General features: G+C 38.4%; 1 protein-coding gene across 1 annotated transcript in view; it reads right to left on the reverse strand.

The window, feature by feature from the left end:
• Positions 1–1,564: 1,564 nt before the first annotated feature.
• BTLA (B and T lymphocyte associated) overlaps positions 1,565–12,388 on the reverse strand; it is a 29,108-nt gene continuing 18,284 nt past the window's right edge. The window contains exons 3-5 of the mRNA XM_021692587.1: positions 5,936–6,076; positions 4,374–4,420; positions 1,565–1,801 (exon numbers count right to left, since the gene is read on the reverse strand). Coding sequence (XP_021548262.1) covers positions 1,565–1,801; positions 4,374–4,420; positions 5,936–6,076 — 425 coding nt within the window. The remainder of the gene's footprint in view (positions 1,802–4,373; positions 4,421–5,935; positions 6,077–12,388) is intronic.

A 12,388-nucleotide genomic window follows, 5' to 3' on the forward strand; every position in this document is an offset into this window, starting at 1 on the left:
CCCAATCTAAGGAGCAAAATCTTAATGCCAGTGTTGTTCCAGAAGAAAAGCTCCACCACAAACTCCCAGTTTTATCTTTATGGGATAAAAAATTTTATGGGATATCATACTCCCATCACCATAATTTCAAACACTATTTTCGTACATTTTCTGTAATGATCCATTTTTTCTAGTATTCTGAACTTTTTAGGAAACTGAAACAATTTTGCCGGTTTCTCTTTTTACCATTTCTGTAAGTCACTTAGTTTTCCTTCTATACACACACACACACACACACACACCACATTCATTTGTGCAGCAGCTCACCTATTTGTTCAAATGGATCCCAACCTTTGCTGTCCACTTTGTATGAGGTGTATTGCCTTATTTAGTAGCAGCACCTGAGAATCCTAATAGCCTCAAGCTGTTGAAAAAAGTTGTAGGCTATTTTTGAAATAATTAGACTCAAGTACTCTGGAAATTCAGAAACTTTGAAACCATCTCCTCTTGCTGGACTCAAGTGGCTGCAACTACAGTATTTTAAAATGAATTGTTATGTTTGCTATGTATGATTTGCCCTGATTCCTTAGTAAGAAGAGCAGCAAGATACAGAAGTGCTTAATGAAAGTATGGCGACCTGTTTTGGCCAATGAAATATTCCAGACTTTTCGCTATTCCATTAACTGTGCTTTTCATTTGCTATCAGGTTAGCCATGACGCAGTTTAAGCTATCAGTCTGCACTTGCTGGATGATACTTATTTTCACTAATTTTTATATTTATTTAGACAACCCCAAGTATATTAGTTTAGCAGCATTACGTCACATTTATATACATTAGTCCATGTGACCCAAACACTGAGTCACAACTTTGTTTATAAACGCACCACACATCAATAGTTCAATTACTACCTATGTTTCTTTAGCAGTGTAACAGGGTAGATAAAACCATTTGTCAGGGATGGGCAACATCTACTCTACATTAGTTGGTGTATTCCACATCTTAATTGCACCATTTATCCTTCCCATTCTTTTCTCATATCAAGTCTAAAATGATTTCTTCTTTACATTTAAGAAACCCCAGTATGAGATGGACAGAGGAAAATTTCTCATCATGGAAGAATGACCAGAAATAAGCATACCATCGTTACTTTGTTGATGGTTAGTTAGTCAAATTGGGACATTCTTTCTTTGTCAAGAGAGTGTAGTGAACTAATCCAGATAACACAAATCTCTCTTGCCTACATGTGTCTCTTATCCTCCAAAAAATATACTAACTTTGTACATTGGGTAAAATGTAGCTAAGTTTAAAAGTTCTACTACCTTGCTACTCACAATACCAGTCAGTTTTTGAGGGAAGGGTTTTTGTGTTGTTCAAGGCTATAATATAAAAAAGTTCCCTTGCAGTATTTTGGGAGAAATTTTAGTCACTTGTTCTATGGACCCTTAAGACCCAAGCACCAACATGAACCTCCTTGAAGTGAAACTTCTCAGGTCAAGGAATATTATTGGACATTTTGTTGGGCTCAGATAATGGTATTGACATGCTGATCATTCAGTGATCACTGTTGGAGATCAAGATCAAATTTAATTCCTCACACATATGGCTGCATATTCTGTAGGTGCTTCTTTCACATTCCTTGCTTGTCTTGGGTTTATTCCAGTGACAGAATGGTTCAGGGAGGCATAAACAATGCTCTGTTTGTTTTCCTCCAGACATGGGTTAGAATAAACTTCAGACTCTTCCTGGACCTTGAACCAGGGGTCATTATCATAAGTACAAGTTTCTGATTGCTCACTCCTAAAGGGCTGGGGAATATCAACCTATAAGAGAAAAAAAGATTGTTTTAACTACCACCTAAGGATGTGATAGTGCATACAATTAGCAAACTATAAGTAGATGCTAAATTGAGTTAATACACCAACAGAGATAATTTACTCTTCCTCACTTTTGCTGCTGACACCTACATCTGTAGCAGATTCTCACTTGTTGAAAGATGAAAGGCTTAGAACCACTGTGTTCCTCCCAAGTAGTTATTTTGTGCTCTTACTAGTCACTTTTGAAGTCACAGAACATTTCTAGCTCTACAAGAACCTTACCTGGTAAAAATGAAGATACCATTTTAATGCTAAGAGGTGTTATTTCAATTTTTAAATACCAGTTTTGTCAGTCAGTTTATGTTCTTGAAGTTTGGCCTAACTCCTTGAAGGCATGAAGTCCACTGTCTTTGACAGTCTACATGCCTTGTCAGGTCCTTTGTCATCCTCATTTTGTATGTGAAGTAGTACATCTCCTACCCCTCCTTGGCAGAATTCTACCACAAGTTATTGTCTGGCCCTATCCCGAGAAGCTAAGTATTAGCTGCTGAGTATCCTGCTTCCCTCTGATGAGGTGGCTGTCCAGAAAATAACACTAAGGCTGAATGATTGAACAAAGCAGGAATCGCTTTACCCTCCCCAGTCTCTTGACTCAGCTGAAAAGTGCCCCAACCTCCACTTGAAGGAGCCTGGTTAAAGTCTCCAGAGAAGCGCTGAAGAATAAAACTGTCACATGACCTAATAAGTAGCCATAAATCCTCAATATGTCAACAAGATCCTTGTTGTACTTTTACAATATATATGTCTGTCAACTCCCTTGTCCCTGTCAACTCTGTCTCCCTTCCCAAAAGATGGCTGGTTTCCATGGAAACCTTAATTAAAATGAATGAGGTTAAAGAAAACATGGCGCTCTGTGGCTGACTGTATCCCATGGCACCTCAGTCAAGTGGGCAGATACCACAAGCTGGTGTGCCACACTGTGGTTGATAGAGATGACAAACACCAAAGCAGCTATCCTACTCTATATTTGTATGGCATTTTGCAGTTTACAAAGCACTTTAAAAAAATACACAGCTCAGTGTTTTTTAGTATACCCTCCAGGGACCATTGTGGAATAAGACAAGAACCTTGGCTTTTATATGTACCTGCCATGTTTTTACCAGTTCCTTTCTCTCCTTTGGATTTCTATTCCACTGGTTCCAATGCAAGTCCCTTCCTAAGAAAGCTTTAGTCTCAAAGATTTAATATTACACCACTTTATTTTCTGAAATGTTGGCCAACTCAAATGGCACAAAGCTCTGAGTTCCTGTGAAAGACACAGACATCTTAAAACAAAATTCCCTAATAATTACACACACACAGAATCCCTCTTGAATTCAACTTCAGATCATAAATAATTTGTCCAGCCTACACAGGAAGAACTATGACTACATTTTAACCAACCTGGGCTTAATTTAACAAGGAACTATTTAGATTATCATTTTAAATGGTTTCATAGATCTCAGTCCTGATGGTAACAGAATGTAGTTCATTGGTGTTCACTACAGGAAGTAAGAAAACAACATTTAAGAAAATTTTCCTGCTTGAAGAAACAAAACCTTAGCACCCAACACAATGTTGCCTATTGCCGCTTACTAAAAACTTAATATGAGTTCGAAGTTGAATGCATTTGGTTTGATTTAAAAGTGGGCAACCTGGTGGGGATGCTGAGTGTCACTTAATATTATATGTAAAATCATTGGTGATATTTGCCTTTGGCACTTCTGGAACTTTTGAGAAGGTTACTACATCTTTATCTCTACCCTTCTACCCTGAAACATGCACTCACACACAAAGCTCCTTTACAGTATCTTAATTATGACTATTTGCTTTTAACTAAAGAACTTCATAAAATGTTTTCAGAAATGTATTGCCTCAGCTTGCTTTTTTTTTTTTTGAGTTCCAATATTTACACAACATTGAACCCAAAAGAAAAAGCCTAATTTTATATTCCAAGAACTTGTAGGAAAACTTGGCCCTGCCTCCAAAATGCCCTAGGCTTTGCCTGGGAGGTCTCTTCCTTGATGAGCCCACACACATTATGAAAGACTTTTGCATAATAACTTTTTCCGGTCAAGCTTCTTTATCTGCTGGTGATCTAGGAAGAAATCACACATTATTTTATGAGATAATTTATGGTTCATTCTTTCATTAACTCTCAACTCTTTTCCAGAAAGACTTTAAGGTATTTTTTGTGAGAATAAATGAAGAACCTGAGGTTACATAACAGGCCAAGAGCAGAGCCAAGGTTTATATAATCCACTCTCTGACTTTTCTACTTCTGGTCTGCACTGCCACTCATGCCTTTCCAAAAGGCCACTTATTATGAGTCTTGTTAATCCTGAAGAATCTTTGCTGCAGATGGAGGTAAATGTAAAATAAACACATTTTTTTAAAGCCAGTCAATATACGGAGAGCATTTGGACAGTTCCTGGCACAGGGTGAGTGTTACATAGCCTTATTAAATTTAAAATAATATATTAAGATGAACATGGTACAACATAGATTGCATTTGTTTTAACAAATACATAGAACATACCAGGTTAATTTCCCTTCCTGCTGTATCAGAAGGCTTCTTTTGTTCTGCTGGAATTGAAAAAGAAAAATAAGAAACCAAGAAGAGTAAAGAACAACACAAAATTCTTCCCCAATTCCCTGTAAGTTGAGGTTGTGGTAAGAATATGCGTTCTGGAATCTGATTGCTAGGTTGAAATTCAGTGTCTAGAGCAGAGGTGGGATGCCTCCCCACCCATGTCCACCCACTTGCATGGCCTGGCAGTGTTATTACTAGTTTTGGCTTATTTGCTGTGACCAGCAAGGCACATATGCCTCAGTTTGTGTGCATTCATGCTGCTCCTTTTGTTCACTGGTTCTTTACTTCTTACTCCAGAGAGCCCTACAGCATATCCAAGAGGAAGGGGCAGGATCTAGTACATCACTTTAAACACGCTGGATATCCTTGTGCTGGGGATATGCTATACTCGATGTCAGACACACTGCTATTCCCTCACCTACAGAGGCCAGGATCTCCTCTGGCCCAGTTCACTCCAGATGTGGTAGGTCAAAGGATTTATCCCTGCCTCTTTTTCTAAAGTTTTCTGAAGCAGCCTCAATAAAGATGGTGAAAGCTGGGGAGGGACCATGGCAAGAGTCTTGGAGTTGCAGATGTGAAGTTAGGGTTACAGAGGATTCCCTCAGTATTCTGAGAAGGTTCTGGGCTCCGGAAGTCCTTACCACAAAATACCAGAAGTACTTTTGCCCAGACAAAGCTTTCTCTTGTGGCAGAAATAAAGGATGCTCTGTCTAGCTTCATTTCTATAGCTACACTGCAGCTTCCAGTGTGGCAAATGGTGGGAGGAGATGGCAGAGGGAACAGTAAAGACAGAGAGAGAGCTGGGGTGTTTCAGATTAGAGCGACATCAGCATTCTCCCCACACCTCTCTCTTACTCTGATTAAGTGCCTGCTCATGACTCTGAAGGAATTCGTAGAAAAGCAGAAAGGAATTGCTTCTAAGATGTCACACCTCTCCCATCCTAGCCAAACCCACATTTTTCAAGTGCTGTAATTTTGGGTGATGGTTCAGTTCAGGCGCATGTTTATGATGGCATCAGAAAGTACAGACATAGGAATTTCCTTTGGGGACATTTGGTCTTCGTTTAGACAAGGGTGTGTATGATTGGCATGATGTGGTGTGGCTGTGAAAAAGAGAATGAGACTAATTCAAATTAGACATGTTGATCTGAGAGATTATTTTAAACCTCCCTTTCAATACCCTTAAAGTTTAGAAGAGCTGCTTGTCCCATTAACTTAAGATTGACACAAGTAGAATGGGTAAGTCCCAGCCATGTGCCCTCCTTATCACAACCCCTGCCTAGAGCACGGTGCTGTGGGGGCCGTGTCTCACCATGACTGGAAGGGACCTGAATTAATCCATCTGTCTTTCTGGTGGAAGGATGAGTTGTCCCCATGGAAATCATTATCCATGGTTCCTCACAGAATATTGGGAAAGAAAACAACAGGAACCAACTAAAAATTAAGCAGCTCTAGTAACTGAACCCCAAATGTGTGGCACATAGCAACAGATGGAAGATGGAACCCACCTTGGTGCCTTCTAAGGCAGCAGAATAGGTAGAAACAGGTAATGAGCAGAAGCAATGCCCCCAAAGGAAGCAAACTATAAAGCATCCATTGTCTATCATCCGTCATTTCTGTGGAGGGTGGTCCTGAGGCACTGGTTGTATCTGAAATGTGAGTCAATGCTAAAAACAGTTAGGAAATTGGAGATATAATAGGATCGGTAATACCTTCTGCACCGTCACAACTTAAATGAAGATTTCCAGGTGATGCTTCTCTTTCTCCTCCAGAAGCCTTCCCCAAGAACCCTGGGCCTCAGTGTTCTCACCCACCTCTTGCTTTATTGATGAGCATATGTGGGTGGCTCTGGGTTATAATTCATCTTTTGTAAGAATTTTTTATTCTGCTAGGGTTAATCCCCTCTAAAACAATACCCAAAACAGCTCTCAGCAAGCACTTCACCAAGCTCTTTCATTGACATCGTCTTACTTAACTCTCATATTCATTCCTAAAGGAAAGTAAGGAAGCCATTATTTTTATCCATTTTCATGCCTTGATAAAAGTGTTATTGTTCCAAGACTTGCCCAAGGTCAGATAGCTAGTGAGTTGCTGTTGGGACTTAAGCCAACATGTTTCTGATACTAAATTCCAGTTCCTTTAACACAAAGGCTTTTTGTCGTCTCATAACTCCCCGGGATCTCCAAATACTAAGTATTTTTCTTATCTCAAGATACCTTTGTTATCACCAAATACGCTTTGCTGGACATACAGCCAGTGGTCATTGCTATGATCAATGTTAACATGCATTAAGGTTCTGTTTGTCCATGCTAGGTTGCAATTCACCGACGAGTCATGAAACAATTTAATAGAGCACAAAAAAATTAGAAACATGAATTGCAGCAGAAGAGAAAACTAACAGAATGTATCACACATCATTAATTTTGTATATATGTTAAATTTTTTATGCAGGAAATTTTTATTTCTAAATATATTAACATCATTATCCATTTGCTTCCACATGTGCTTGGCTTGTAAAGATGGTCAGGAGATACTGAGGCTGGGCAAACAGTGGTTATGTAATTCAGACTGGTATGAAATCCTGCATTGTTTATGCTGCAGCTGCTGCCTGGGCAAGGACAGCTGCCAAGTCATTACCAATGATGACAGACACAGCTGTCTGGGGGAAGGCTATGAATAGAAATAGGGACAAAAGTTCCCACATAGATAACCAAATACGAACAAATCCACTCAGTTAGGAAAATCCAACTTTTATTATTTCTCCGACCACCAAATAATCTAGTTTCCTTAATTTTATCCGACTAGTTTGATACTTACTTATCAGAGGGTATTCTGAATTATTTCTAGTCCATTCTGAAATAGAAAATCAAGATAAAGAAGTGAAATTGGTTGTAAAAAGAATACTCAAGCGTGTCCAGAGTCAGAGCTAATATCTGAGGGGATGCCCACATTTACACACCAACAGAACCCAGTAACCCAGCTCACGGGAATTTGCACAATTGGCAAATCATCACCTCAGGATCACGGACACAAAATAAGTCCCTCGGTTTAATTTGAGGCTTGATGAAAGACTGTACATACAAGACAAACTTTGTCTGGTTTGATTCCCTCTTCCCCATTACTTAAGTATAAAGATAGAATACAGCCTGTGTGACACCTTCCAGCTTGGAAAAACAAGATATTCATTCAGCAGGTGCTCCAAGTGAGTGCGAGGAAAGGATGCTTCTGATGACATGCTGAGTATCATTCTGAAACAGATGGTGCCTCCCACTTCGTGCCCACTCATTCCACCCCCACTTTTCTGCTGAGAGGATGACAACCTGCCCTTGTGAATTTCCTAATGGGGGACTGACCAAGGGCAAGTTGGGGAGGATGGAGCTGCAGGTCAGTGTACATTCCAGTGACTGTTTCCCAGCTGTCAACTTTTCTCCTGGAGCTTTGCTTTGCAAAACATTTTTTCTTCATTCTGGGAGAATATTGCTTTCCCAATAGCATCCAAGCCCTGACTCTGCCACGGCCCTGTTCTTACATGGACCAACTCTTTTTTTCTTTTCTTTTTTTTTTTTTTTACATGGGCCAATTCTTAACTTGACCATAAAAAGAAAAGGAGAGTCAGATACGAAAACAGGAAAATTCGCAATAGCCCCTAAAAGAGATATTTCAAGGGGAGAAAATGAGATATTTTTTATCATACTTTGACGTTGTTTTTATGAAAAGCATCATCCTTAAATATAATTTCAGATTATATTTTTCTCCTTCAGTACTCAATTCACGGAGTATTCCCAGGTACAGAAGGAAAAGGAATTTTTCTTTGACTTTTTCCCTATTATGTTTGTTTTCATCACTTCGTGAAAGGAAAATACGTGCCCAGTTCAAAGCCAATTCTGAAATAATTCATTTGGAAGCAAGGATGACCCAGAAAAATATGACACAGTTTCTGCTTCCCAGGACATTATAGTTCTTCATGAGATAAAGAACATTTCCACACATTACTACAGTACAAGGAATTGTCTGATAAATAAGAGGCACAGAGCTTAAATGACATGAAATATGCTAGAAAAGAGAAATCACTTCGCTTAGGGTGAGCCCTGGAAGGCTTCATTAAGAACTGGGAAATGAGCTGGGCTTGACAGGAAGGGCAGAATTGTGGTGGGTGGAGGCAGATGAATGGGTTCCCTATGAAAGGTGAGAGGACATGGTGAAGACATGCAATGGCAGGTAGGGCTGTTGGGCTGGAGCAGAGACTCAAAGTGGAGTCTAGAAACAATCCAGAAAGGCAGGTGGGCATGGACTGTGGGAGGCCTTGAATACTGGTTAAATGCGAGCCCAACATTGGAAACCCTGAGGATGCTCTGCCAAAGACTCAATAGAGGAGTGGCATGATGGAAGAAATTTATTAGGCAAATTAAGTGTATTAGGAAGATATTTGGCTGAAATGGACCAAAATAGGAAACACTAAAGCCACAGAGTCCATACGGCTGATTGGAATATTTGGAAGGAAGATAATGAAGGTTTGAGATGCTCATGAAGCTAGAGCAGGGAGGCAATCCCAGACCGAAGGTTGCCGACAGACAAGAGTAGAAGGCCAAAGAAAAGTCCTGGGGAATCCCCTTGGTCAGGAGCATTAGTTCCCAAAGTGATAAGAAAGGTAGGAGAGTACGAAATTAGGCAAATAGAAATCTCCAAAGGAAAACTTAAAAGGCCCTTCATGTCTCCTATGTAGTTTTCCCTCTCACCACTCCATCTTCACCTCTCCTCTCCAGTATGATCCTAACAAGCGCATCCCCCCAAGACACAGGGATCACAGGGATGGAGGGAGAAGCTGCCCCTCTTGCTTTTCTTCTCTTCAGCCCTCTCCTCCCCAAGGGAGACAGATTGTCGATCCTAATTTTAGCCCCAACTTGATTCCTAGAACAGGCACCTTTACCACTTTACAAACTGTGCAACCATCTGTAGTGGCCATGGAATGACCCCAATATGGGACAGAGGAGACACAGTAATACCCCCTGGGACACTTCCATGTCAGAAGTATTTATTGGCTTGCCCCTGACACTGGTTGAATTCCTCTCTCTTGTATAGAAGGGTATTGGTTCCCATGAAGGAAAAGAGAATTACACAAGAAGGCAGCTTTTCCAAGGAATGTGAACTCAATGCCACTGCATTTAATTTTATTATACATTATATTAACACACATTATATAAATAATCTAATGGCATTCAATTATTGTATATTTCATCATGTAATTAATATCCTGGGAGTAATGTTTTGCAAGTTTGGCTTATTTTTATCATTTGTTTTGCCAGTTAAAAAATTAATACTTCTTTAAAAATTCAATATCTCATTATGTGAATTAATAGTGCAATTTTCTCCAGAAAGCATTCTTTCCATAATCTTCAGTATAAGCTTCTCCAGATTATTAAAGGCAATTGTTTCACTTTGCATAGATTGTCATTTAATTCATTTAAGAATTATAAAGAAATATTTATTGAGTGCCTACCATGTGCTATACACTATGCCTTCTATTTGTAGAGAAGCAAAGATGGTTAAGACACAGCTTCCTTTCCAAAGAGGTTTATAAGCCATTGCATGGATATTCGCTGGCAATTAGCATTGTCTTTGACCCCACATTTGCAAAAGCAGAGTCTCTAACTCTGCCATAAATCCCTTCTACACTTCTATGCTTCATAATAGAGGGTTGCAGCTAGCTCTAGAGTACTGTACATTCCCTTACTAGGCTGCTTTCAGAAGTCTTAAAGTTATTTAAAAGATATTAAAGGGATTTAAATGGATTCCTTCATTGGGCTACTTTAAGGGAGTTAAAAGACTGACTCCAAAGTGTGCATATAAAGTAATAAATTAATTTTTTAAAAACACAGTGTATGCATTCAAGTGAATGGTGTCCACAGAAGAAGTAACTGCCTAAGTCTGCATGTAGATTTCAGACATGCTGCAGTGCACCAAAGCTCTTTGAAATTTCTCTTTTGTAATAATCTTCAAGGTCAGTTTATGGGCCACAAAACAAGCTCCATCTCATTTCTTTTAATTAAAGGGTGATCTTCTTTGATCCAAGTATTTTTTTATCTTGGTGAAATACATATTAACATTACTATTATTATTTTAATCACCGAGAGCATACAATTCAGTGGTATTTAAGACATTCACAGTTGTGCAACCATCACCACTATCTAGTTTCAGAACATTTTCGTCATCCCCAAAGGAAATTCCTTACACATTAAGTAGTTACTCCCCATTACCCCTTTCTACCAGTTCCTGGCAACCATTAATTACTTTCTTTTTCTATGGATTTTTTCTATTCTGGGTATTTCATATAAACTGTCATACAGTAGTAATCTTTTTGTGTCTGGCTTCTTTTAATTAGCACTATGTTTTTGAAGTTCATCTATTTTGTAACATATATCAGTACCTCATTCCTTTTTATGTCTGAATAATATTCCTTTGTATGGATATAACACACTTTCTTTACCTATTTATCAGTTGATGAACATTTGGATTGTTTCCACTTCTTGGTTTTTGTGAATAGTGCTGCTATAAGTATTCAAGTACAAGTTTTAATGTGGACATATACTTTCATTTCACTTGGATATTACTGGGTCTTGTGGCAACTATGTTTAACCTTTTTAAGAAAGGTTGCCAGACCTTTTCCAAAGCAGCTTAATCATTTTACATTCCCACCATTGCTGGTATAAGGGTTTCAATTTGTCCACATCTTTGCCAACACTTGTAATTTTCCATTTAAAGTAAAATTCTAGTAATCCTAGTGGGTGTTATGTGGTGTCTCATTGCGATTTTGATTTGCATTCCCCTAATGACTAATGACATTGAGCATTCCTTCATGTGCTTATTGGCCATTTATATATTTTCTTTGAAGAAATGTCTATTCAGTCTTTTGCCCAATTTAATTTGGTTGCTTGTCTGTTTGTTGTTGAGTTGTAAGACTTCTTTATATATTCTGGGTACTAGTCCCTTATCAGATATATGATTTGCAAATATTTTCTTACATTCCATAGGTTGTCTTTTTATTCTTTCCATAGTGTCCTTTGATGTATAAAAGTTTTTAATTTTTATGAAGTACAATTTATTTATGTATTTATGCTTTTGATGTAACAAAAAATTGACAAATCCAAGATCATGAAGATCTACTTCTATGTTTTCCATAGGGAAACATAGTATTAAAATTTTATGCAAGCATATATTTTATTGTTTTCATTCTTATATTAAATATTTGATCCATTTTTACTTATTTTTGTATGCTGTGTGAAGTAGAGGTCCAAATTCATTCTTTTGCAATGGGTATCCAATTGTTTCAGCACCATTTAATGAAGAAACTATCCTTTTCCCATTTTAATGGTCCCAGCAGCCTTGTTAAAAGTCAACTGGTCATCTCATTGTGGTTTTGATTTATATTTCCCTGATGATGAGTGATGTTGAGCATTTTTTCATGTGTCTGTTAGCCATTTGTATGTCTTCTTTAGAGAAATGTCTATTCATGTCTTCTGCCCATTTCTTAACTGGATTATTAATTTTTTGGGTGTTGAGTTGGTAAGTTCTTTATAGATTTTAGATACTAACCCTTTATCAGATATGTCACTTGCAAATGTCTTCTCCCAATTCCTAGGCTGCCTTTTAGTTTTGTTGAGTTTCTTTTGTTGTGCAGAAGCATTTTATCTTAAACTACCTCACACCTGTCAGAATGGCCAAAATTAAAAACTCAGGAAACAACAGATGTTGGTGAGATGCAAAGAAAGAGGAACCCTCCTACACCGTTGGTGGGAATGCAAACTGGTGCAGTATAGAGGTTCCTCAAAAAGTTAAAAATAGAACTACCCTACATACCAGCAATCACACTACTAGGTATTTATCCAAAGGATACAAAAATTCTGATCAAAGGGTGTCCACTGACTGATGAATGGTTAAAGAAGATGTGGTATATATATATAATG

This window comes from Neomonachus schauinslandi, chromosome 1 (assembly GCF_002201575.2).
Source record: "Neomonachus schauinslandi chromosome 1, ASM220157v2, whole genome shotgun sequence".
NCBI lineage: Eukaryota > Metazoa > Chordata > Mammalia > Carnivora > Phocidae > Neomonachus > Neomonachus schauinslandi.